The sequence below is a fragment of the Symphodus melops genome (genome assembly GCF_947650265.1).
Source record: "Symphodus melops genome assembly, chromosome: 9".
Taxonomy (NCBI): Eukaryota; Metazoa; Chordata; class Actinopteri; order Labriformes; family Labridae; genus Symphodus; species Symphodus melops.
In genome coordinates this window covers 8,532,616-8,557,843 of record NC_136699.1, presented here as the reverse complement: position 1 = coordinate 8,557,843, position 25,228 = coordinate 8,532,616, and the positions used below count along the sequence as shown (strand labels likewise).

At 41.0% G+C, this 25,228-nt stretch overlaps 1 protein-coding gene across 9 annotated transcripts in view; it reads right to left on the bottom strand.

Moving 5' to 3' along the window:
* diaph2 (diaphanous-related formin 2) overlaps positions 1-22,449 on the bottom strand; it is a 361,962-nt gene extending 339,513 nt beyond the window's left edge. For 2 of the 9 annotated variants that reach the window (XM_079352004.1, XM_079352007.1), the window contains exons 1-5: positions 22,247-22,449; positions 21,194-21,594; positions 8,303-8,335; positions 6,078-6,257; positions 753-857 (exon numbers count right to left, since the gene is read on the bottom strand). In XM_079352004.1, the coding sequence (XP_079208130.1) occupies positions 753-857; positions 6,078-6,257; positions 8,303-8,335; positions 21,194-21,277 (402 nt within the window). In that variant the 5' untranslated portion in view covers positions 21,278-21,594; positions 22,247-22,449. The other 7 variants (XM_079352010.1, XM_079352009.1, XM_079352006.1 and 4 more) reach the window with 6 other exon arrangements.
* Between the last annotated feature and the right edge of the window lie 2,779 nt (positions 22,450-25,228).

The window sequence follows — 25,228 nt, the reverse complement described above, 5'->3', positions numbered from 1 at the left end:
ATGATTTAAGTAAAAAGATTCTTCCCTTTTAAGACTTAAAATTGATTTAAGATTTTCAAAATTATTTTTTTTTCTTTTTCTTTTTCTTTTTTTTGGAAGATAAAAGATAAAAGAAGATAAAAAGATAAAACATTTTATATTTAAAAGATTTATCAAAGGCACAGATAAACAGACTCTAATTTTGCTTTTCCTCACTATTGAGATATGAGTTTCATTTTATTCTGATGATGAGCCGAACTTTTGAGTGAAGCTTGTTTCTTAAACTCCAAAAACAATTACTCAAGGCACCGCCACCCCTGGGCAAAATAAAATAAGATAAGACAAAAACCTCCCGTGCAAGACCCACAACCCCACAACAAACAATGTGCATGCACATGACCATCCACCGAGCAATGAGTGAGTAAGAGATCATTTAATTCCAAGGACCTAAAGCTGCTGATTAAAAAGGCAAACGTTTGAAAAAGAAAAAAAAAAAAAAAAAAACATAAATCAAAATTGCAATCAAAGATGTGCTCAGGCATGAAGAGTGGAGAGAGAGAGAGAGAGAGAGAGAGAGAGAGAGAGACGATGTAAGTGAGAGTGTGCAGCGACGGATGACCAAGCAAGCCTTAAAAAGCAGAGGATAAGGTTAAACTCTCTCTGAAGAGTTGTGTGGAGTGTCATCATACTTTCAGCTCATCCACTACAATTATAAAGTACAAACTCTCCAGTGTGGAGAGAAGGAGCGCTCCAACCTTTACACTCTCACTTACAGATTTGGCAGTGGCTGAGATGTACTGGACCACCATCTCGCGTTTGGTGCTCAAGTCCTTTCCGCGCAGGGGGGCTTTGCGTTCCTCGTTCAGGTTCATGTCCTCCTGTATAACACAAAGACAGCGAAGACACCTTCAATATGTGACTGTGACACACTGAGGTTTGGATCTATACAGATGTAGATATAGTAGATCTAGAAAACACTTTGAAGATTGTTGAGAATATTTCTGAGTTAGCGCTTCCATTCTTTGCTGATGAGATCAATAGATCAAACTTTTATATCCATATAAAGTGTAAAAAAAAAAAAAAAAAAGTCAAACTTATGAGAACAACGTTTATTCAGACGTAGTTAATGGAAGTAATTCTTTCACCCCCACTGTTACCCTTTTTCATCATATCCTGTCCTTCTGCAGTTGAACACATTTATTTTTCCATCTATGTTTCTTTGTCAAAGTCACGAGGTGCAGCAACAGGTAATAATAGCAGCAATAATTAGTCCTTGAAACGAAAGCAGCAAGACTACAGCAATAAAAACTGCCCCCCCCCCACCACCACCACCACCTCCCGCAACTCCGAGCAAGAGAGCAAATTCGAACAACAGTGCTTCTATTGAGGCCATGCAATCACATCAGATAGGCTGGATAGGCAGTATCTGAGTGTTATTGGCAGTATTATCTTCATGCTACTTTAATTCTGCATCACAAAAGAGGTCTTTCATGTGAGACACATCAGGGGATGGAGCGAAGGCCGGACAGAGCACTAAAAGCTAGGGAATGACATGATGATTAGAATGGAGGGGGATGTTTATCAGACGCACTCTCTCTCACAAAGAGACAGCTCGAATGAACAGAGCACAGAAGAACGAGAGAAAAAAAAAAAAAAAACATCCTCCTCAGGGTTACAGGATGGAGGACTTTAAAAGTTATGGAGCCATGCTGCCCTCTGCTGGAGAGCGCAGGAACCTCGTGTTTGGTTCACATCGAATTTGGCAGTGACTCCTCTCCATCTGATTTATTGTTAAATTCTGCCAATAAATTAAGCTTGTCTGGTCTAAAACAAAAGAACACGGCGATACAAAAGGGTTGACTACCTTTCCACAGGTAATCTGATTCCAACAATTTTGCTTCATTTGTCAGCGAAGCATGGACAAGAATCCCATCCGGGGGCGCCGTGACCTACATTCCTTCGACTACATTTCCTCTGGTAAATACCCTCAGAGCGAAAAAACCATTAACATCCTTTTTTTTGGGGGGGGGGGGGGACAGGAGGAAAAAAAATGTGCTTGAAAGTTTTACAATGGCCACTTTTTTTTCCACCCAAGGAAACCAGCTGTCTTTTAATTAATCTTTGAACCCTGCTAATTTATCTGTTTAATTGGCATTCAATAAACGAGGCAAAAATGTGGCGGGCTGAGTGTGGTGTAGGAGGGGGGGGGGGAGCGGGGCCTGCGGGATCCTTGTCAAGGGGCAAAATGAGGGAATGAGTCCTCCATGTTTAGTCTGAGAAATGATTAATGGTTTTTTATTAATTATATCCTCACCGGCTTCAGGAAAAGAGTCCCATGATATCTTTGATTATACGCTGCTGGCTCCACTGAAATCTTGCATCAGTGACGCCGGAGCAACCGGGAAATGTTTCCTGATATTTGTGTCATGAGCCCCTACGCAGAGTTGGGTTTTTTTTTTTTCTGATGCTTATCAGTCATAACTTGAAATGCTGATTCCACAATAACGTCAAATTAGCAACACTTTGAAAATCAAGCATCACGGGCAGGATGGAGGAGTTGAGGGGAAATTTGGATTTGCATCGCAACAACAGTCGAGGTTAATTAGCTATCTTTCGGCTGCTAAAACAAACAGCCTAATCCAGAGTGCCACAGGCTGCAAATCACAGAGCAGAGCAATTAAATGTGGGCCCAGAACTGTGGGGAAAGTCGTGCTATAAGAAAAGCAGAAGTATGCAGGAAAAAAAATATATATATTTCGATTCAACTGTGACAAATGGATTATTTTTGTCCACTACCCTGGAGTCTGATCCATGTGTGCGCGTGGCAGACACGGTCACTCTCCTGTGGGCTGGTTTTAATGTCCTGGTGCAGAGTGTAACTGCTGAGGGATCACATAGGAGCTTATTACTAGGACTGTTCATCCTGAGAGAGGCACATAAACCTGGCCACAGCGGCACTGCGATGTGACATGCTCTGTCTCTGTAGGAACCAGGCGCTGCTCTTAACTTAGCGAGGCAGTGTAAAGATTGGACGGACGAGCTGCTGCTGAAATCAGACCGATCAGAATTCATTTTTAAGTAAGGACGTCTTGCTCTTGCGGCTTCACGTGTTTATAGACGTGCAAAAGCAGAAGTTGGGAAATAGGAAATAGCCAAGTCTGTTATGGCTTAGTCACTTCGATGACTTCTGAGATGACTTTAAGCTCCAAAATGCAACAACTCCAGACACAAAGTCATCTCATCCATTTTTTTTTTTTTTTTTTTTTTACTCATTTCAAATGATGTTGTGTGCAACAGTGCTCCTTGGTTGAATCTCATGGATGGGAGTCTTCTTCTGCTACACAGCTGCCTCCTTACTGAGATGTAAATACCAGATATTTCATCAGCGGATTTGCTGCTGTGCATTTTGATGAGAGGGTTAAGAATTCCAGCTGTGCATATCCCGAGGAATCCAGCGACAGCAGACTGAAGCTATCTACCACGCCCTTTAAAAAAGCAGTGCTGAAAGTCAATGTGTTTAAACTTTCTTGTAGTTTTAAGAATATACGTCTGCTCTTAATGGTTAGCTTCATAAACTCTGGAAAGAGGAAAAAAAAAAAAAAAAACTGGAAAGAGCTCATTTGGTTTTTTCCTCCAAACTGACTGTCGAGTGTTTCTCCCCATATTTTCTCTGCTCCCTTTGATGACCTTTCCAGTAATAGGCTATGTGCTTTTGAGGCTTTGAGGAACACAGTGTAAACCACTTTGCAGAGAGAAAATATTTCCACTTTCTCCTAGTCATTAACGCACAGCGTGGGGTCTCAATAATATGGCATGGGTCATCGCTTCATTTGAAGCAGGCCGGACATCTAAGGCTGCAGCATGTAGCGCCACGAAAACAAATCAATAACAGAAGGGGCGTAATTACACGAAAAGCAACTACAATGAGTGTGTGTGTATGACACGAAGAAATAAGCGACGAAGACAGTTAGACACTTACGAGAGGCTCCTATCATCCAGAGAAACTAAACGCCAGCGCTGTTTCTGCGCGCGCTACATCAAAGCACGGGAAAAAAAAAAATAAAAAAGTTTGCGGACCGTGAGAGCAACTAGCGATGGCTTCAAAAGTATGAGTAAATAACCCCTTTCTTTTTTGATTTCATTATTGTAATTACACTTCCCAAGCCAAAGAGTCAAAGCCTGTCAAGTGTCAGACCAGCAAAAAGGTCTTCTGTGCCGTCTGTCACTGAGCAAATTGAAGCCTGGGTTTAATGTCACGCCGCTGTGAGCACAAACATAGTAATTGAGAGGTGAACTGAGTGACAGGGATGAGCACCCAGGCAAAAACACACACACACACACACACACACACACACACACACACACACACACACAGAGGGTTAGCCTGATGAAAACCAGGAGCACTGGTCGCATTTCTCTGGCCCTGGAAATAAAGACCATTGTATGAGAAAAAAGGAAAGGCAGGCAGCGTACCATGCATGCACACACACACACACACACACACACTCAGAGACATTATCCACAATAGTACACACGACCTATGCAATGAAGCCAAAGTAATTCAGCTCCTCACTTCAAAGAGATGGGCTGAGAGCTTTTTGTTAGATTTCAATCCTGCAGTACATAAGGCCAAAAATGCATTTCAATGGAGAAAATCACAAGTGTGACAGAGGTTTGACCCCACAGATGGGTGTGAAGTGAATTTCAAAATTTGCTGTTCTTCTGACAGTGGAGCCAGTGGGAGTACGTAAATGGAGCTTTACTTCACATCTCAATGCAAAAACGTCCTCGTCTTTACCACCCGAGCTTTGGCTGTTTTGGATTTATGAAGAAAAAATAATGAAGTGTTCAGTAAAGTGCTGCTGTATTGAACGCATGTTTAAGATAAGTTACGTTTTTGGTCTGAGTGCCAGCATCTTCTTATCATTGTTTTTAAATCAGCACAGAACATTCACAGCAGCAGACAGCCACCAGGAAAAAAGGTACAGCGACCTGCGCCTTTTTTTTTTTTTTTTTTTTTTTTTTTTTTTAACGAGCGCTCCTCCTTTTTTTGTGCGCCCGCTCCGAGTGCTCAAGTTGAAAATCTTTTTCGACTTTTCCAGAAAGGCGCTCTTTTCCAAATGTATGATATTCCCCTTACTTTCTCTCCCGCGGCTCTTGTCTTGCACCCATATCCTCTTTTCTCCATGTCTGATCGGGAAATAAGCAATCTCAAATCAAAACAATCAGTAAAAACCAACAGAGTGTCGGTTATACAGCAGACATTGTTGGCAGACTGTTGTCATAGAGACGGGACAAACATGCAGCGCACAAATCGCCTGCAAGCGCCCCCGAGTGCACTTTACTGGGCCTATGTTTTGCTCCAACATCTACTCAAGTATTTTTCAGGTTTCAAGCTGCACAAATTTAGTAAAAAATAAAACGACCTCTGCAGAAACACCAATGGTTTTCTATCTTCTCGGATCTGGAGAAAATAAAAACTCAAATTCCTAAATGTTGTCAAAGCAAATGCATTCACATTTTATCTTCAATTCTACAAACAATTATCAGGGATGTCTCTAAGAACAGCTCTGAGGGTGCAGGAGTCTAGATGTTTACATGAACGCTCATATAGCTGGGCCTTGGATTATACAAACAGATTTAAGGCGAAAGCCATGATTCATTTTGGCCAAATTTCACTGGCTTTGCTTCGTCACACAAACTGTAAACCATCATAGTTTGGCTGTCGACTTTAACGGGACAGATTGTATAGCAGAAAGACAAACAACATAAAGATGTTGTGCAGGAAGAGAAGAGGTCTGAATAACAGTCATTTTGTTATCATCCTTTTTTTATACGCCTGGCAAGGCTTTGTTCACTAAAAAATCCCATCAGCAGTAAAGCAATGACGGACGGAGCTCTGTGGGCAGTAATGTAGTGATGTAAAAAAGAAGGGCTTTTCAAACTTAACTTTATTACGCTTCAATCTTCCCTACAACATTTTCAAAAGCAGCTCAGTTTCTCTTATCGTGTGCCTCTTTGTTCCAATCTGTACTATAACGCTGTTGTGAAGTGCTGCGGATGACCTCATACGGCGAGAGCAGAAACGCAGGGCTCACCATCATCTTCTCAAAGAGGTCGATGATCTCCTTTTCCGAGAGGTTCATGGAGCGGTCGTCGAAGAGGGGCTGAGGGACAGGCAGCTCAGCCTGGTGGGTGGACAGCGGATCTGTCGGGTGCTGGATGAGGGGCTTCTCCTTCTTCATCCCCGTTTTCCTAAAACTGGTAATGCGATCACGCTGGGGTGGGGAGGGGGGAAAAGAAGGGTATGAGATACTCAAGTATTGCCTTGCTAACAGCCTAGAGAAGGTCATCATTAAGACGTCTTGGGTCTGTTGTTGCAGATTTACACTGAAAGGAAAAACAAGTTCACTTAAAGGGAGTAGATTTGTCTTGACTTAAACAAAAAATGTAAAAGTTATAGTCCCTCATCTCAACAGTAGTTTTGTTTCAGAAACACACTGTGTACCACGATTTACAGTAAACAGGATGAGTTCATGATTAGGGCAGCTCCAAAAGGCTTTCTGCTAACAATAGTGGAAACTATGCTTCAGATCACCTTCATCCTTTCAACTAAAAACACACAAAATCCTTGTTATGATGCCTTGTGTGTAGATATAAAAACACATGTATTTAGAGTACGCAGATGTGGGAACATGAGGATGTAATGTTCACACCACTAAACAGCAATCTGAAGCTCCGTTTCCACCAAGCGGTCTGGGTCACTTCGGTACGGTACAGGGGCCTTTTATTGGCGTTTCCACCGTCAGAAGTTGGGAATGGTACCAAAATAAGGGATCCGTACTGTCTTACTTTTTTGGTACCCTGTTGGGGTGCCAAGGGAACCGATCCAGCCCCGAACGGTTCCTTTTCTTTACTGTGTCCCGTTACTCTTTTCGCTTGAACTTAACTTGACAACTTGTGATGTCGCACTATTTCCTGGCTGGCAAGGTTACGGTTGGCTGTGGAAACTCAAGCAAGATCAGAGTTTCCCGTACCAAAATGAACCGAGGTGTACTGAACCAAACCAGACTGCTTGGTGGAAACAGGACTTCACAATGAGGGAAAAGTGAAGTGGATAATGCGTGTGTGCGTGTGTGTGTGGAAGGGGGGGGTGTCATTCTAATGTTTTCATTGATGGTAGAGAAACTTTTGCCGCCTTCATCCACTGTTTTGGGATATACTGTAGAATTGTTAACACCACTGACTCCATCCGAGACTGTTCAGCCGACTGTCAGGTCGACGTCTGCATCTTTATAATCCTAGAAGAAGCTCACATAAACTACATTTCACAATGTCATACATGTGCATTTCTTTATCATTTTAATAATACTTTAATTTGTAGTTGTGTAATATGCAAAACATAAACAGATGATGTTTGCAACCAGTAGGAGCAAAAACACTTGTTGTTAGTCACACTGTATGAAACATTCAGGACTCACTTACCGTCACGCTGCTCACGTTTGAGAACAGTTTAATGAAACATAACAACAACGTTAGCTAACATCTGGGAGGATTGCTGTTCTATAGATCAGCTGGTGCTCTTCTGATGAATGCAGGGACGTTTGGGGGTTAAAGTTTTGGAAAAACAAAAGTAGATGAACCACATGCAATGAGACTAGGTTAGTCGTATTTAGTGAAATGGAACGGCGAGGACATGCTGGGATGAATAAGCAAACATGAGATGATGTCACGCGTGTCAGTTTGCTGAAATATCGCTGGATGGATCAAACATGCTGTGTGCTAAGAAAAGAACCTAATTCTTCCCTATGGCTGGGGTTGCGTGTTGACATTGCGTCGTACACTGAAGTCAAAGTTAGGCTATTTGTTAACTAAGGGTATTAAAAGTGCCCTGGGCAGAAACATCGACTTCTAAGTGCTACTGATAATTGCGCATTAAATGATCCATGAGCTGCTTAGAAAAGTCGAGAGGCTTTGGGCTACATTTTGTTCACAATGAAAAATGTAGTTTGTGTTTGCGGTGCTTTGTAATGGCACCATGACAAATCGTCTTTTACCAACCTCACATTACGGAGGGCAGCCTCACCATGTAAATGAGACAGGCTTCACCTCAACCTTTGTGCTACTTCATAAAAACTGTTGCAATATGTAGTCCGACCAGATTTCATCCACCTTCACTTTTATGAAATGAAAATACTTTTTGAATCACTTTGCTCGTGGGACATTTGATCCATCCGCATATTTCAGCGAAGAGCGTCATGCAGCCGTGACAAAAAACATGAGATGATGTCAAACACACCGAAATGAAAACCAAGCGCCTTACCATATCATCAGCCAATGTTTTTATGTGTATGTTCTGTTGGAGGGAGGGCACAGTGTGAAAAAACAAGAACCAACCAAAGAGAATGAAAAGCACTGCAAAGACCGAATGGATCCCATGCGTTCTCTGGATGCTGCCTCCGTTTAGAACAGGATGTGGTGAATGGACCACAGTTACCTCTGGTGCGTTAGTTATTTTCAAAACCTCTTTTGGATGAATGACCAAAGTCTTTACAGATACATTCCCATGTGAACAAAGCTCCTCTGGGTCCTGCATAATTTAGCTATATTAGACTGGAAATCAGTAAAACAAAGCGCTGAATTTAACAGAGCCAAGAATAAGCTAGTTGAATGCTTTTTTAGATAGTATTGAATAAATATTTGTTCAGTGGATGTCCGGTGTGGAGGAATAAGAAACGTAAAATCCAAAGTCAAGCCTGCGTCCATTTCCCTTCTTGTCACTGCAGCAGTTAGCTATATCAAGCTAATGTAACTATAATTAAACTCTTTTCTGAGGGTCCTCAACATTTCCCTTTAATCAACACCTGACACCCACTGAACATACAAGCAGCGAGCAGCACGCTAGCTAGCAGATTCTTTGTCTCGTTTGTGCTCCGACATCAACACTCAGTGCATTGTTTTTCGCTCATTTCCAAACTCTATGTGTAGGCTAATATCTTGGCCAGAGTGAGCAGGGCTTTCACAGGAAAGCAGCCGCCGAGGCTTTCATCTTTAGGAGGTAGGTGTGGATTCATCTAATGTAGGCTGAAGGAATAATGCAGCCCTGGCCAAAAAAAAAAAAAAAAAAAAAAAAGTTGATCGAATGAGGCTTTTAGCATATCCAAGAGATCCTATGCATGTGTAGGATGTGATGTGAAAAACGTTTAAAACATTTTAAAATAAAAGAGTAGTAACCGAAGTGTGTGTTCAAGGGTGAACGTCCCAAGCACACACACTTCACCACAAAGCAAACAAATACATCAAATGAAACATAGAGGGCACCTTTAAACCTCAACACCCACTGAAAACATGCAAGTTAGTGCTGCTCGGGTTAAGTTGTTCCTACGACAAACATAATTTAAGCCATTGGCAAAGTGGTGAATTGCACTGACGTGTGAAGGTTTGTTTGTGTCTGTAATCTGTGTTCTTAAGAGCATCTCTTAAAGTGACAGTGGCCAAAGTGTTTCATCGTTGTTCACTTTATTAAATGATAAACTCTGGTTTATCATTCAAGTTTGTTTGCAAATCAAATCCTCACAGACTGCTTCAAAGAGCTCATATAACTTAATTAAAACCCCAGCTTCTCTCAACAGTTGTTTATCTCCATCTCACACACACACGGAGGCCGACTTGTGCCAAAGGCTTGTGGCTCAGCGAGGGACGGCACATTTCAAACGCACCTCAAATGGGAAGCGGTAGCAGCGCTGCCATATGCTGTGGCGCTTGGCTGTGAAGTACTAATGAGTAGGGAGATTTGGGGTGGTGATGGTCATAAAGCCAGCCTCCAGCCGCAGATATCTCCTCTCGTCTAATCAGGGAGCTCCTGATGCTGCAGCGAGCGAACAGACTGGCTCTAACCTGCACCCCCACTCTGTGCATCTTCATCAGCTGTCGCTGTGGGCAACACTGTGAGCAGACACCCAAAACTGCCAGATCTATCACTAGTTTTGTCTGCAACAACTGATCAACAGTTGGAACTATTAAAGAAAAGGAAATAAAGCTCTCTGTGTGCAGGCTTCATGCGCTCTCCAAGCTGTTATTTGAAGTCAAGACTACAAACCTGGCACGTACTCATTAAGCTCTATGCAGGAAGGCTTCTGACTGAAGTCTGCAGGTATTTGTTTCACCATCATCATAGTCTGTAACTTACCTGCACAAGTGGTCCACATTTACAAAAGAAAGAATTTCACCTGAGGAACAACTCTCCCCCCCCCCCCCCCCAACCCATTTCTCACTCGGAGCGTATGTATCATTAAGCCCAGCGTTCTCTCGCCGCCTAAAACCGCGTGAAACAATAGCTAATTTTCAAATGGAGTATTTAAACATTTTCTAATCAATTTAACAACAATCAAACCACTGTTTGGTTAATTGCCTTGACTTGAGGGCCTTTCCTTGCCCATTATCTTGGCAACATTGCAACAACGCAATTTAACATCGAACAATTAAGCTCTCATGTCCTCTGGGCTTCTCCGGCTTATTAAAGTAAACTTTTTCATCATAATAAATGTTTATTACCAAGTGCATATTCCTCTAAATAACCTAATCAAATTAGCTCTGGGTCCCTCCTTAATCAAATATGATTATGACTCCGTGCAGATCCATAAAAATGAGAACGCAGAATAATATCCCACATCTTGAGTCATTTTGGGGACATACTTCTTTCCTTTGTTTTCTTTTCGTTTTTAGGTGTGTGCATGTTTTAGGCCTCGTCTTTTCAAATAAATAAAAATAAAATGATCGTAAGTATTACATTAGCCCCCTGAAGGGACACGTCCTCGGCTTGTCTTTACACAAGGTGGACAAAGGACATTGTTTCCAATTCCACTTTTTAACAGCAATGCCTGTTTTCCCGCCTCATTGAAGTAGACCATCTGTATGATGTCATTTTAACTCGCGCAGTGGAGCTATTGCTATAAAATCAGTAGCCATGATTCCTCTGTAAAACAGGTTTAGAAGGAAATTAGCTTTTACTTTTAATGAGTTCTAATAATAACAGAGGATTACTGGGAGACAGTCGTGGTTGGCAATGAGGACTGTAATTGTATGTGCTGATGACGGTTCTTGGCAACTTGGTGAAACTACCTTGTATCCCTATTAAATCAACAACTCAGTGCAGCTCCAGGCTAGTAAGGGTTAGCTGCACTCACAACTGATTTGCGTGTCGACAAAAAGAGAAAAAAATAAATAAATAAATAAATAAATCTTGTTCACTGGAGAAAATCTTTCATTCGCTGAGGAGGAGCTGCAAGAAATGTAGTAAAACTAACAATAAGCCCCAGACACTTGTACGTAGTGTAGTGTAGTCGTTCACATTCTAGTGGTCTACATGTGGATTCATATAACTCTACAGTAGCTGTTGTTTTTAACTGAAATTTAAAAAAACAGATTCCTTCCAAAAACATGTAAAAAAAAATGGAAAATGGTTAAAAAGTGAACTCACTTCGTAGAGTCTAAAGAAGCATGTGATGTCTGTCCTGAAATCTAATAAAAACATGCAGGTCATTGATGAGCTGCAAACACTCTTAAATGTGAGTAAAGTCTGGTCTTAGTTTATGTCCATGGGAGATATGACAGTAGGTGTGCTGCGTCACATGCACTGTAAAAATGAAAGTGATTATACAGGAACTTTGGAGCCTCAGTCCGGACTGATGACCTTCAAACTTTTTTATTATTATATTATATACTTTTGTCATCCCCGAGGGGGAAATCCTGGTTCCCACTCTGTTATTGTAGAGACATGCTTCTCACACACACAGGCCTGACTCACACACATGCACAAGCAGGACCTGTGGACATTAATGGAGAGATGTCAGAGGGGACTCCACTGAAAGCGCCCCCTGAGCCTTGGTGAAGGCTTGGTGCCTTGCTCAAGGGCACCTTGGCAGTGCTTGAAGGGTGGTCTGGCACTTTTCCAGCTACCAGACCAACTCCCATATCTTTAGAACAGCCGGTCCCCAATCCTATCCGGACTCAGCTACTACCGGCCCCCCCGTGTGGTGGTGTGGATGATACAGGCACACTTTCAGAGTGGAGAAATGTGCGCTTCAACACTATTTGTCTGCTGGGATTGTGTAAAAAAAAAAAATAAAGTTGAGTAAAAGGTTGAAGTATATGTTGTGGAAATCACAAACACGACGTGGGAGACTTTGTTTTTGTGGAAACAGTTGTATGTAAGACTTGGGTCGCCAACTCGTCACAGCTTGTAAACATAAAAGCCCCCTGAAGTGTAGTAACCGTATAAAAGGGAAAAGATGCACAGACACAAGCACTGATGGCAACACAACCCAAATCCTAAAGCTTTTCTTTTTTTCCTATCAAGACACCTACCAGTCAGCAGAAAAACAGGGAGGTGATAAATATATCAATAAGCAGCTTGCTATAATGTCGACCTCTAGCATGACTTGAATAGATTTTAAAAAAGAGTACACAGTTGTGACAGAACACGTCCAGTCAGCAAAAAGGTCTTAAAGCCTGTTAAATGTAGCCGACATGCTCTGAGGTCATGACATTACTTTTCGTAGATACCTTACAGACGAGACATAGACGCACAAATCCAAACTGCCTGTGTTTTCCTTGTCCACATCATCTCACAGGATGCTACAGCGCCGCTTCTTCTGAGCTCAGTTTGAAGGGAGCGGCACGTAGCGATTGAGTAAGTGCTTTGGAACTCGTCTAGACTAATCAGTTTGTCCAGATTAATCTTGTTACAAAGACCGGTCAATGGCTGTATTTGTGATCTCAAAGACTTTGTGCCCTGCCTTCGCTGCAACCGGGGATTTATGAATGCATGAAAGAAACGTCTATCCTTCGTCATAAACATTATTTAATGACCCTGAATGTTTGCAAATACAGCCTTATCAAAGAGAGCCAAAAGGGAAAAAAGCCGATAGACAAACTAGGACCCATGAACACTTTTTGTTTTATTTTTAATCCATCCTTCCCTGAGAGATTCATTTGGATTATCTTTGATATAAGAACTGAATTCAGCAGCCGGATAGAAGTGCACCGCTTTTCTCTCACGCTATGCAAATAACTCTTCTTGAATTCCTGTTAAATGACAGTAAACATCTGGTTTCATTTGCCAAACAGCCTTGAGTCTCATCTTTATTCAAACTTTGTTTGATGTCTTGATCTCCCCCCGCTCTAGGGCCTTTTCCAGGTAAGACCTACACTGAACAACTTTGAAAAGTCGAATCCACAACAAGTCTATTTACATCACTTTTTTCTACTTCTGTTCAGATTGGCTCCGCACATTCAGATTATCGAATGTATGTTGTTTTTCCATAGTTTAACAGAAAATGCTTTGTTATATTTTATTTTATTATTTTTTTTTTTAAGTACCAGAAAGGTTTAATTGCCAAGAAAAGAATAAGAGCAGAGGATTGTCTGTGGTTCACATTCAGAGTCATAATATGAAGAGTCAATGAGGTCGGGTTTTTTTTTGTAACCATCATTTAAATAAGAGCGAGTCAAAGCAGAGAGGGTTGAGGAACTTTTACTTTTACCTGCAATAAAAATCATGATCCCCACGTCTGTCTGTCTGTGAGTCACTCAGCCCAAATGAGAGCAAAACTGAGAGAGAGGAAAGTGAAGAGAGGATTCTGAGTGCTTCCACGGTACACCGGGGTACAGAGTGATGTGACTGTAGGCAGTGCCACGAGCGCAGCTAACACGCTAACAGCCGACAGAGCCTAAATCTATTGTACACACACACACACACACACACACACACACACACACACTAATAGCACACTTGTCCTCGCGGCAAACTGGATTAGGAGCTATCTAAATCAAGCACAGAATGTCAAGTTATTCTCCTGAACAAATAAATTAAGACTCGACACATGCAAGCGTTGACTCAATAGCTTGTAACGAATCCAAAACTTATCCAAAAATAATATCAGGACATGTACGGTAATCACTTTGCAAAAGAACCGAGAAAGTCTATGATTACTAATAGAGCTGATTTCTGCGAGAGCTTAAGTGTCTTTAAAAGGGCACGAGTCTGTTCAGCACAGTTCACTGTTTCCAGAAACAGCATCTATTGAAGCGGGGGGGGGGGGGGGGGGGGGGGGGGGGGGCAGTAGCACACAAAGGCCAGTGGAGCTAAGATTTGAATGGCCTGACCATGTGACTGCAGACTAGCACAGCACTGCCCTCAGGTTATCTCCGTCTGTGTTGAAAGCAAATCTCTCGTCCTCCGAGCTCGAGGGTTGGCATGATGTGAAGGAGGAACAAAAGAGAGATCCAATGTTCGAGTGTGGGCAGATCTCTAAATGATCACCAAGTTACACAAAAAAAAAAAAACAATTGTGTTAGAAAACTAAATGGTACGAGACTATTGTATTAGGATAAAGACATTTAAAGCTGCAGCCACAATGATGGAACGGCTTTTATTCTGATTTCAAACCTTTGTTTTTCTTTTTCTTTTTTGTGCTAGTCAAATGAACGTTTGGGAAAATGGTCACGGACAGGCGTCTGATGCTGCTTTTGTCTTCACTCTGATCTAAAAAGGTCTTTATGAGCTGAATCATGCTGTCATCACAAGCCTGCATGTTTCAGTGTATCAAGCTCTCTCCCAGGATGTTGTCCTATTGGATTGACCTCCATTCACAGAGCCCCTCATTAGCCTTACTGGACGAGTCAATTTATATCATTGATTCTAATCAGTTTGATTCATTCACTGATTAAAACACACACACACACAAACACACACAAAACTAGCTTTCTTTAATCTCTTCAAATACTCAAATAAAGACTGGCATCATTATATATTGCACTTTATATCACAGAATTTGTATCTGTTAAAGATAGAAAAAAAAGTGTAACAGCTGTCTAACAATCCATCAAAATCTGATATTTAACTTAAACTCAAAAGCGTGGTTGGACCTATCTCCAGTCAAATACGGGTGTTCTTTTTTTAGGGAGGGGGGGGGGGGGTTTGTGAGGACGGGTGAATTTGCTCGACTCACTCGTCACGATGGCGGGTGAGTTAAAGTAAAGCCTCTCTCCCCATATCAGCTCACAGCACGCTTTTTAAACACAATTTGTTTCCATCTCAGTCGATACTTTGAGGACATGGCTGCATCGGAAACTCTCACCAGCCCGATAATAAACTAAACTTCTTTTTTTTTTGAGCGAGAAAAAGATCACGTCAGGATTTTGCTTTTCAGTCTAAAAAAAATGTCTCTTCATAATAAAGCCTTGTACTTGATTGCTGTAAGTCTTGGTTTAATATTACACGTCATTACAAAATAAAGTGGCAGGGAGGCAAAAAAAAGAATAATAATCATTTCCAACCCTGCTGACAAGTAGCAATTATAAACACCTGTTGTTATCAAATCTGCCAAGTTAAAGAAAACTTCTCTTTGCCATGACTTGTGATAATAGCAGTGCTGGGAACCCCCTTCATCCTGTCTCCATCAGACTCAGCAGTTGAGCAGTCAAAACACAGCTACTTCATGAATCATCAAGCTAATGAGCTTGCCACACAGAGCAAATTCAAAGCTGATTCATGCATTGTTACATGGAGAAAACTTCAGAGCTTTGGAGATACGTCTCACACGAGATGGATGTAAAAGGAAAGAGAGAAAGAGTCTTTGATTGTATCCACTGATGGACTCAAACTGGGCTGATCTCTAATGTCACTCTCTGTGTGACTCAAGCATTCTTCACCACTTCCTTTTCTTCCACTTCCTGTATACCATTAAACACTCGCACATGGCCCATTTCCTGCCGTGTGCTAAACGTCTTCCAAACACCATCACGGCTAATCACTCGTGGCTTAACAGTGAGACGATCAGAATGCGGCTCACTGTAAAAGACTAGGCAGGAGGAACGCCAATTTACACCAGCTTCAAGTGAGTGTGATGTGAGCAACTTGTACTAACCACGTGCTGACATGACCTCAAATGATCCCCGAGGCTTCCTTAAAGCTCGTGTATCAAAGTGACAGAAGCTTCAAATGCCACAGCTTCCAACAACAGCGGCACAGTGAGCCATTTAATGTGATTCACAATGTGATACTGTCAAAAATGTCACGAGCACAAATGTTAACAACACCGCTGAATAACAGTGTGCTTGTTTCATAGAAAAACATCCTCTTTTTTTTTTTTAAACAAGGGCTTTGTCCTATGGAAGAGTGAAGGGGAGAAAAGTTGCGTCCTCTCTTTAGGGAAACACTGAGACCATGAAGACTGTAACTAAGAGAGACTACCGACTAATGTTATGCCTAGCGAGGCAAGACCATGTTATATTGGGGACTACAGTATCTTAAATCCCCTATTATATGTTTCAATAACTTGTTTAAGAACCCATGTGTGCTATACGGATTGTAAACTGGATTAAATGAAACCTAATGGGCCGTATTTCTCCTGTTTGATTCGTTTCTTTAAATCCCTGTGATTTTTACATGACTTGTTCAGTCAACACTTCTGCACATTGCTTTATCTGAAATTAATCAACCTTTGGACTGATTGCTTTAATTCTGAATTATATCACTTATTCTACTCCATGAATTCAAATTCAACATTGCCTAATATGCTGTTTTATCGTGTGTAAGAGCGACTGCAGCAACACAATCCATGATGCTTCTCAATTTTGCATCCATATAAATGGTTTATTTTTACCCATCAACACAAACAATCGGGTGAATGTAAACCCTTATTTATTCAAAATCTTTGCAGGAAATAAATCCCACAAGCAGCTGTCCCCATTTCCCCCAGGTCCTCCTGATAAGACTGAACAAGAGCAGACTCAAAAACAGTTTCCCGGCTGCAGCTGCTCTCCCATTTTTGATTTCGAATAAACACTGTGCACGGACCTACGTAATAGTAACCTCGGAACCGGAAGTGGGCCAGTCCATTGTGTTAATACTCCATGATGGACGTTCCTGCATTGATGCAGAATCTTTCAACAAAGCATCGTGATTTCCCCCGCCATGTCAGTAAATGGTAAAAGGTCTTGAGCTTGTATTGTTCTTTTTTTTTAGTCTTCTGACTACTCAAAGCTCCTCTACACCTCAGGTGACATGTATTGACTGATGGCAGAGGTTATTATGTAAAGCGACCGTTTGAGAGACCACCGACTCGACCAAGTGAGCCACAGCCGCCCTGTCTAGACATCCTCTGTAGCCAACGAAATGAAATGTTGAGCATACTTTCCACTAAGCTCTCTCGTGTCTCAGGTCTCATTTTAAAGACCCCACTGCTTAAGTTGTGCGCCACTGTCCATTCATTAGTGAACCTTTAATTACTTTAATGGCCCCCAAAGTGACAAGCATTACAATCATTAAGTCACACTTCAATGGAAAGTATTCATTAAAAGTTGGGAATGCTCGAAAGTAAACTGACAGGGAAAATGTGGATATTACAAAACTGTCAAAGTCGAGACTGATTCTTGTTTTGATCTAACAGTCTTACCTAACTGTCGGGGAAAAAAGCTGTTTATGAAATATTTTCTCAAAGCCCTTTTCAACCTAGTTTTAGAAAGGACTAATATCTCCAGTATAAAGCATTAAAGTCTGTATTAACCTATTGTAAAAAGTAGGTTAAGCTCACTAGATTCTGGAAATTACCCAGCTGAAGTTATGAAATATGATCGAGTATACAGCATAGAAGTTCATTCAACTAAAACCTGAAAAGGTCAGTATTTTATAAGCAGAGGCCCTTTTTGTACAATCCTTGATTCATAAAAATGCTAGCCACACTGGGCATAAAGATTGCCATTACTGGGTCTCCGTATTTCAGACAGAATTCTGAACCTGTTTCAAACAACATATTCGACGTAAACGAGTTCCTTCTCAGCTCTCAAAGATACATCCTCAGTAATGGCATCTTTGCCATCTCGCGTCAGACAAGTTGAGACCTTTTCATTCAGACTTCCACAAATAATCTTACCATAAACACCTGAAAGCAAAGACTGTGTAGAATACAACAACTGCAAACAGGGATTTGATCTTAATGAGACTTTACCTAGTTTAATAAAGGACGTGTAGAAAAGAGAAAGGAAAAAAAAAAAGGTATACGTCCAATTTCTACCCAGACAGTTGAGATAGAAGATATAGCCCACACTGCTTCTTTTCTTATTGATAAAATAAATCAAGCAGACAAGCACAGCCTGTGAGCAAACAGATGATTCAGATGAACTTTGACTGATCTCACCTGCCGAACACACTGCTGATGTTGAGGTTTGCTTTGAAGTGACGAATAACATGCTGATCATCAAACATTCATTACCTCAAACACGTACTTTACAGACTTTAAAGAGGTGCAGTGAAAGCTTTTAGGAAATGTGTACTTTTTTTTTTTTTTTTAAAGTACAGTCTCAAAAAAACAAAACCTTTGATGGGTTAAAAAAAAAAACAGTTTTGCTTTACAGTCACATTTAACAAAGCTATTGTGAGTATGTCGAGTCACATAGTTATTTCAGGCTGGTGCTGGGATGGCTGCTTGTCTGTATGACATCATTTTTTAAACTCTGGTATGCAGAGGGGCATTTTTTCTCCTTTTGCGTCAAACCGGCTCTCCTGAATTTCTTTCACCTCCTGACAACAAGCCCTTTTTTAGGAATGTCCCGTTTTTACAACATCGAGAAAAAAAGAAAAAAGGTAATCACAAAGTAAAGCTACAAAACAGCTGAAAAGTTCTGAACAGACTCTGTGTCAGAACAGGGTGTATCATTCTCATGTCCTTGGCTGCATTGAGTATCTCGTTTCTGGGCCCAAAGCCTGAATGGTGTTGCTGTGATGTAATCCTGCTCAGTGACTTGTAAAACAAACATACAGCTTTTCAGTGTTTCTCCTCTGCTGATTTGACTTTGCAGAGACATCCTGTGCTTGCGTCTACCACTCTGCTCATTAGACCTGTTGGGTAGAGAGTCTGCAGCAGACAAAAGGCAGTGAACAAACCTTATTAAATCATCTCAGGATGGATATAGCTCCATCCTCGAGTCAGGATTTCAGTAAATCCAGGGGTTCCAAACATCAGAAAACAGAAAAGAAAATGAGATACGGTACGATTTTGATCGTCCTCTGCAAAGTATCTTAGCACGAGGATGGCTTCGATTTACCATTTTAAATGCTTTCGTAAATGAAGCTTCATTGCTTGAAATAAGAATAAACATTCATGTTTAAGTGCATACACACTTCTTAACTTCTCGTTTTGCTGACACATTTTGCGCGACAGCATCCATTCAGGAAGCTCAAAAGTGGGGATTAAAAAAAAAGAGACAGCTCATGGCTCCACCCAGGGATGAGAAATGACTTCCCTCTTGAAACTGTGTTGTGCTCTCGTTGAGATTTCTGTGACAACCCTCCACTCCTGACCTCCTTCGCCTCCGACAGCTCAGCTCGAAAGCATTGAGCAACAGGGGAACGTTCCGGGCCCCAAAAGACGACTTTAAGGAACAAAAAGTGGTTCGCAGAGTGCTTACATCACCGAAAACACCCTTGTGAACAATATCAAACTTGGTAGGCAGGATATACAAGAGTTGCGAGCAGTTAGGTAGGATTTCCCAGGACAACACCCTTTGGTAGCTCTGTGAGCACATTTTTGCCCACTCTGGGATTTCCTGTCTGGCAGTTATTATGGTCCCACTTTCCCTTACCTTAACTTTTCTGAACACAACCAGTGATTACTTGTTTTAAGACTGTTCCCCCTTCGCTGAAACACAACAGCAGTGGTGCTGTTTTCCTCTTCATGTGTAAGGGTTTAGGACAGCTGTACCCAGAAGAACAAAAAAAGCCACCACCTAAGTAAACAACAGAGGTGTTAATGAAGCCATCAGTGGTCAGTCTCTGCGTCAGCAGCCACTACAATTTGGCCCATCTGTCCCTTTTTCACTTTACCAAAACAGAAAGAGAATTGTGCCCTTTGCTTTGCCTTGTTTGGCATCAGTGGCTGTAACTAAACTTTTGACCAATCCCACCAGCAGGAAACAATCACAGATCACTGTGGGGCACAGAGCGAAGCAACACAGCCTGTTATTCGAGAGGCAACATCATCCAGACAGTTGAACCACAAGCCAAGCTTTCCACGCTGACATTTGTGGAGAGTCCAAAATGATGATCAGCGGCTGCCAAAGTTTTTTGTCTATGGTCACGGAAAATTACTCTCAGCCACTTTTTTTTTTTTTTTTTTTTACTGTCGCAGACAAAGTCTGCACGGTGACATGCTCTTAACACACTTCAATCTAGTCGCCATTTACAGTTTGAAATTCCTCACAAGACGGCGTTTGTGGCTCCAGTTGACCCAATGAAGTTGTGAATTGTCGTCGTAAACACACTGTTTACACAATTACAGCAACGTTTTTTCTTTGCTTCCATATGTTGTAGGACCGCGTGGGTCATTTCAAGTGACTGATGGAGTCTTCATACAGAATTAATGACAATGTCGTTCCTCCAACCTTTTCCCACGAAATGTCTGATTTCATTTATACAGCTCTACGACACTCAGGGTGGGGGTTTCCCATGTTCAAACTAAAGCCTACCCAACATTAAAGCTGCAAATTAAATTATTTCTGATGTGGTTTCCGGTTTGTTAGGCACAGAGCTGTCATTTATTAAGCTGATTGTACAATTTTATCAATCAGACACACCATAAAAAAACCTACGCAAATCATAAACATCACTCTCTGCAATGATCCATCCTCTAACAGAAGTTCTTCTTTGAGTATTTCTTAAGAGGCCAAACTGTCACAACAAGAATGCTCTTAAAAGACCTTTCAGGAGGTGTACTGCTGAAGACTCCCATGATGCACTGAGTGCTTTCAAAGGTAAAGCACTCAGTGAAACTCTATCTGTTTTGCTCAACTCTAACAGCTATTAGCCGCTTCTTATCGGGCTACATTAAATAGTAATAACAACACATCAATACCTATTGGAGCCTCATCCTGCAGTAAACAGATGTGCTGAACTGACAGCATGATTTTTTTTTTTTTTACTATCTGTGCTGGAGTTATGTGACCACTTTACTCACTCAACCTATAAAACTTTACACTGAAGACTCAGCCCCTCTGAAAGTGTTAAATATATAGAAATAAGAGAATCCATGTGCAGTAGTGCTATTTTTTTAAATGAAGTAAATTTAACAGGGAAATTGTTGTTTGTTAGATTACAGGATTTGACATTTTACTGCATACCATTTGTCCATGCAACTGCACTTTCTTGAGTACCTACCAGCTTTTTGTTTTTACCCTCATCCTCATTGGACTTCTTTTTAGAGGGTTTATTGGGATCCTCACCTCCTCCGGCTTGATCCATTTTTGTATTGGGTTAGTTACCCTCCAAATGGACTTAAGATCACTTCTTTAAAAGTGAGCAAAAAACTCTACAAGTTGGCTCTTAAATAACAAGTTTGTACAGCAAACCACCCAGGTTAAGTCTTCTCAAAATCCATTCCGTCCAAGTGGAGTGAAGATGAAAAAAAAAAAAAAAAATCAAGCTGAAAGTCTCCAGATAGTTCCCCCCTGAAAAAAAGTATCCAGTTTGAAAAGAGGGAGAGGTGTGGTAGTATGATATCCGTCCCTTTACCTCCTCAGCTCAGCAGGGAACCACTTCACACCACAGCTGAGGGATTTCTGTAAAACCAGAACATTATGTAAACAACCATTCAAAACTTTTTATAATCCATTAAACTTTGTATCTTTAATGTTAACTTGCACAAATATTTGCTTTAGCACGTGCGCCTCTATGCAAAGTGCAGACAGTAAGGAAAGGGTACAGTGAACGATAAAACAGATGTAAACAAACATGTCAGAGGAAGCTGAAGGCGGCTTGGTAAAACATTTCAATCAATGCAGTTTGACACTGACAGACAAAGCCCTGTGTCTGGTAATATGATGAACTGGTCGAGAAAGCAAACTTAAAACCGTGTAACTTATTAATAACAGTGTAGAAACAGACTTGTTCGTTGTCAGGATGCCCTGACATTTTTCAACGAGCAACTAACCGGACCTTTACACAACGGACAATGTAGCCGTGAATCCGGATGAATAAACAGCTGTTGTATCGTTAATAAAGGAAATCACCGTTGTTGTCTCTGCTTTGAATACTTTGCAGAGCTAAAGACTTAGCCATGCTAGCCTAAAAGGTACGACCGTTACCTACCGTAATTGTGTATTTTAACAGACACGAGCACACACAAAACACGCACATCACAGTATCATAAATACAGTATGAACAATCAATAAAATGTCAAAGAAAACTCACAAAATCCCATCCAGAGCTTACCTTTGCAACCAAGCATGAATGCCAGGCCCACGGTGGTTCCGCCTACCCACGTTCTGATTGGCACGTGAGATACGTCAAGAGTGGGAATTCCTGTCACGATTGGTCAGTTTATCTGACAGTCATAAGGTCGGCGTGGCGTCGAAGAGGAGGAGTCTGTTATGACGGAGGGGTCAGTGTGATTTCACACAGCAGGCGGATAGGATTCAGCCAGTTGTAAGAATAATGCATGAGTGAGTTATGAAAGGATGACCGCGGATATTAGTAGGGCGGGAACTCGTTTACTCAAAACACACCCTGGGTGTGTGTTTGTGTGTCATTACAATAAGCATAGACACACAAAGTGCTGTATACAGCACTGAATAAATTATTAGGCATTATTGAAGCTGATGTTACTGCTGCCGAGATCCACATTAACCACTCAATAAAATTGAAGCAAGATTGCACACATTATTATTAATTAAATCTAACTTTGTTAAAAGTTGAGTTGATATAACGCAGATCAGTTGGTAAAGAATAACCTGTTTAAATTGAGTAGATTCAAATAAAGCACACAAACAAATTTACCAAATTTAAACAAAAATATTAATATTACTGTGATATCTAATATTAAAATATTAGATATCACAGTAAAGAGCTGGCAGCAGAGATGCAACAAATATATCATGCATTTGTTTTGATCTGGACAAAAGATGTCAACCAGTCGAGGGATGATAGTGGCGATAATGATGATACCCCTCTGATTTTTTCGGGCGACCTTCACTGAACTCGCCGACCTCCCACACCACAATGGAGGGCTGGTGGAGAGGTACAAAGCTCTAAACTCTCAGGTACCATCCTATCTCAAAGAGTTCATTGTGCCATACTACCCATCGAGAACATTGCTCTCCCAGAATGCAGACCTGCTCGTGGTACCTACAGTTTCTAAATGTACTATGGGAGGTAGAGCCAGGTGCCACTCCTCCAGTACAAGACAAGCAGGGATCTAGAAAAGAGGAAACAATGTCATTAGGTGCAAACGAACAGCTTCAACTCTGATCGGACACACAGGTGTACAACACAGAACAACATTGACAATTGTTCGTGAGAGCTCTAATCAGTATACAAACCAAAAGACAACAACAAATAAGTCACAAACATAGTATGTGGTTTTGAAGTGAAAGCTAATTCTGCAGCTTAGAAATAACATAATGCACTTGTTTTTAGTGTTAATCCAGTGCTTATGCACCTATTGCACCTGAAATGACCCTTGTAATTCTGATTTTTGGGTGCTAGCATGTACTGGTGTTAACATAAACTCATAAGCTATTAATGAAATACATGTAGCTGCTCTGAATGTGGGGCATAAATGTTCCAAGAATCATTTGGACAGGATGAGATGACCGTCCGCGTCTTAAAAAAACAGATAAAAATTGTCTGAAATGTTAATGTTTTTCAAGTATGTTTCTGAGTTCTTTTCCATAGATATGAGTAGTGTCTTGAACCACAGAGTGTCTTACACTAGTCCAGTATGCATTTCGAAGCTGTTTTCTAAAGCTGTGTTTTGATTAACACTGTTCACTTCTCACAACTGTGCATGTTTTGAGTCCCACAGTTATGTAAATCTTTAACTCTGCCAACTGCTCTCCATATTTACCATTCACTTCCTATTTAGCGCTTGAGCCAAAAGGCCTCTTCTGAGCCTCCCAGCATGCTTTGCACTTGTTTTGCACTGCAAAGCATGCTGCACTTATGCAGAACTATTCCCCTCCTATTACAGCGCAAGACACCGAAATATATGAGGCTGTTGTTGGCTGTGATGGCAAAGAGCTGTGTTTCGGCCTGAGAGATGAAAGAGAAACGAGTTGTAAATAATTCATTGCCCCCCCCCACACACACACACACACACACACACACTGTACCAAAAGGCATCACTGTGGTCTCCTCCACTCTGGCAGAGCTCTGTACCAACTTAGGGCAAACTCTTAGTCTCTTTCACACTACTGAACCTGAGTTAGACTCATCACTTAAGTGAATATGCACTATGAGCTACATTTTTATTTTGAATATTTTCCTTATGAAGGAACACAGGATTTCTATAACATAGTGTGTGATTTTCTATCATTTATTTCTCATTGTAAGACAACAGTGTAAGGCCTAAACAAATGGTAAATAGACTTGAACTTGTATGGCACTTTTCTAGTCTTCTGACTCCAAACACTTTTATATCACAGATCACACCTACCTATTCACACCCTGATGACAGAGGCTGCTATGTAAAGTTTCCATCAGTATTTACTGATCCTTTTCACACACATTCAAAGAGTTTTTGCCAAGGACACATCAGCATCTGGCTGCAGAAGCTGGTGCTTCAACCTCTGACCTTCCTGAGATTTGACTGATTCTTTGGTGAGAGAGATATTCATATCTTCTTTTCAAAACTCAAATTCATGAATCTGGAGCCATAACTAAACCCTCCACTGAAAATACAAAACTAGATAACAAATGGAAAACATCTGACTTTAATTGTGAAATTTGCAGATTTATTTTAAAGGAACCTCGACAGCCCATTAATTATTCTCATTATTTTTGGCCCTTACTGTCTGTTGTGTCTATGAGTATGTGAGCTGTTCATATACTTAACCATACACTCATTATGTCACAGGAGTAGATATAAGGCATGGAAGGCTAAAAAATGAAAGCCTGGCTTACAAAAAAAAAAAAAGCAAATAAATGAATAGGCAGTTGCAGTTTATACATTTTAATTTTCAGCCTTGGCCCCCTTCTTCAACACCAAATTTTTAATGATTCTCCTGCAACTGCTTTTCAAAAATCAATGTCAGATAAGCTCAGAAACACTTTTGCAGTTATCATTTTTATTGCAGGTTCAATGAAAATGTTGTTGTCGTTGTATACAGATCAAATTAAAATGAAATTGTATTAAAACCTGCAGAAAGATTTTAGTATAGCATATCATCCACTGAAGCTTGGTTTACCTGTTACCAT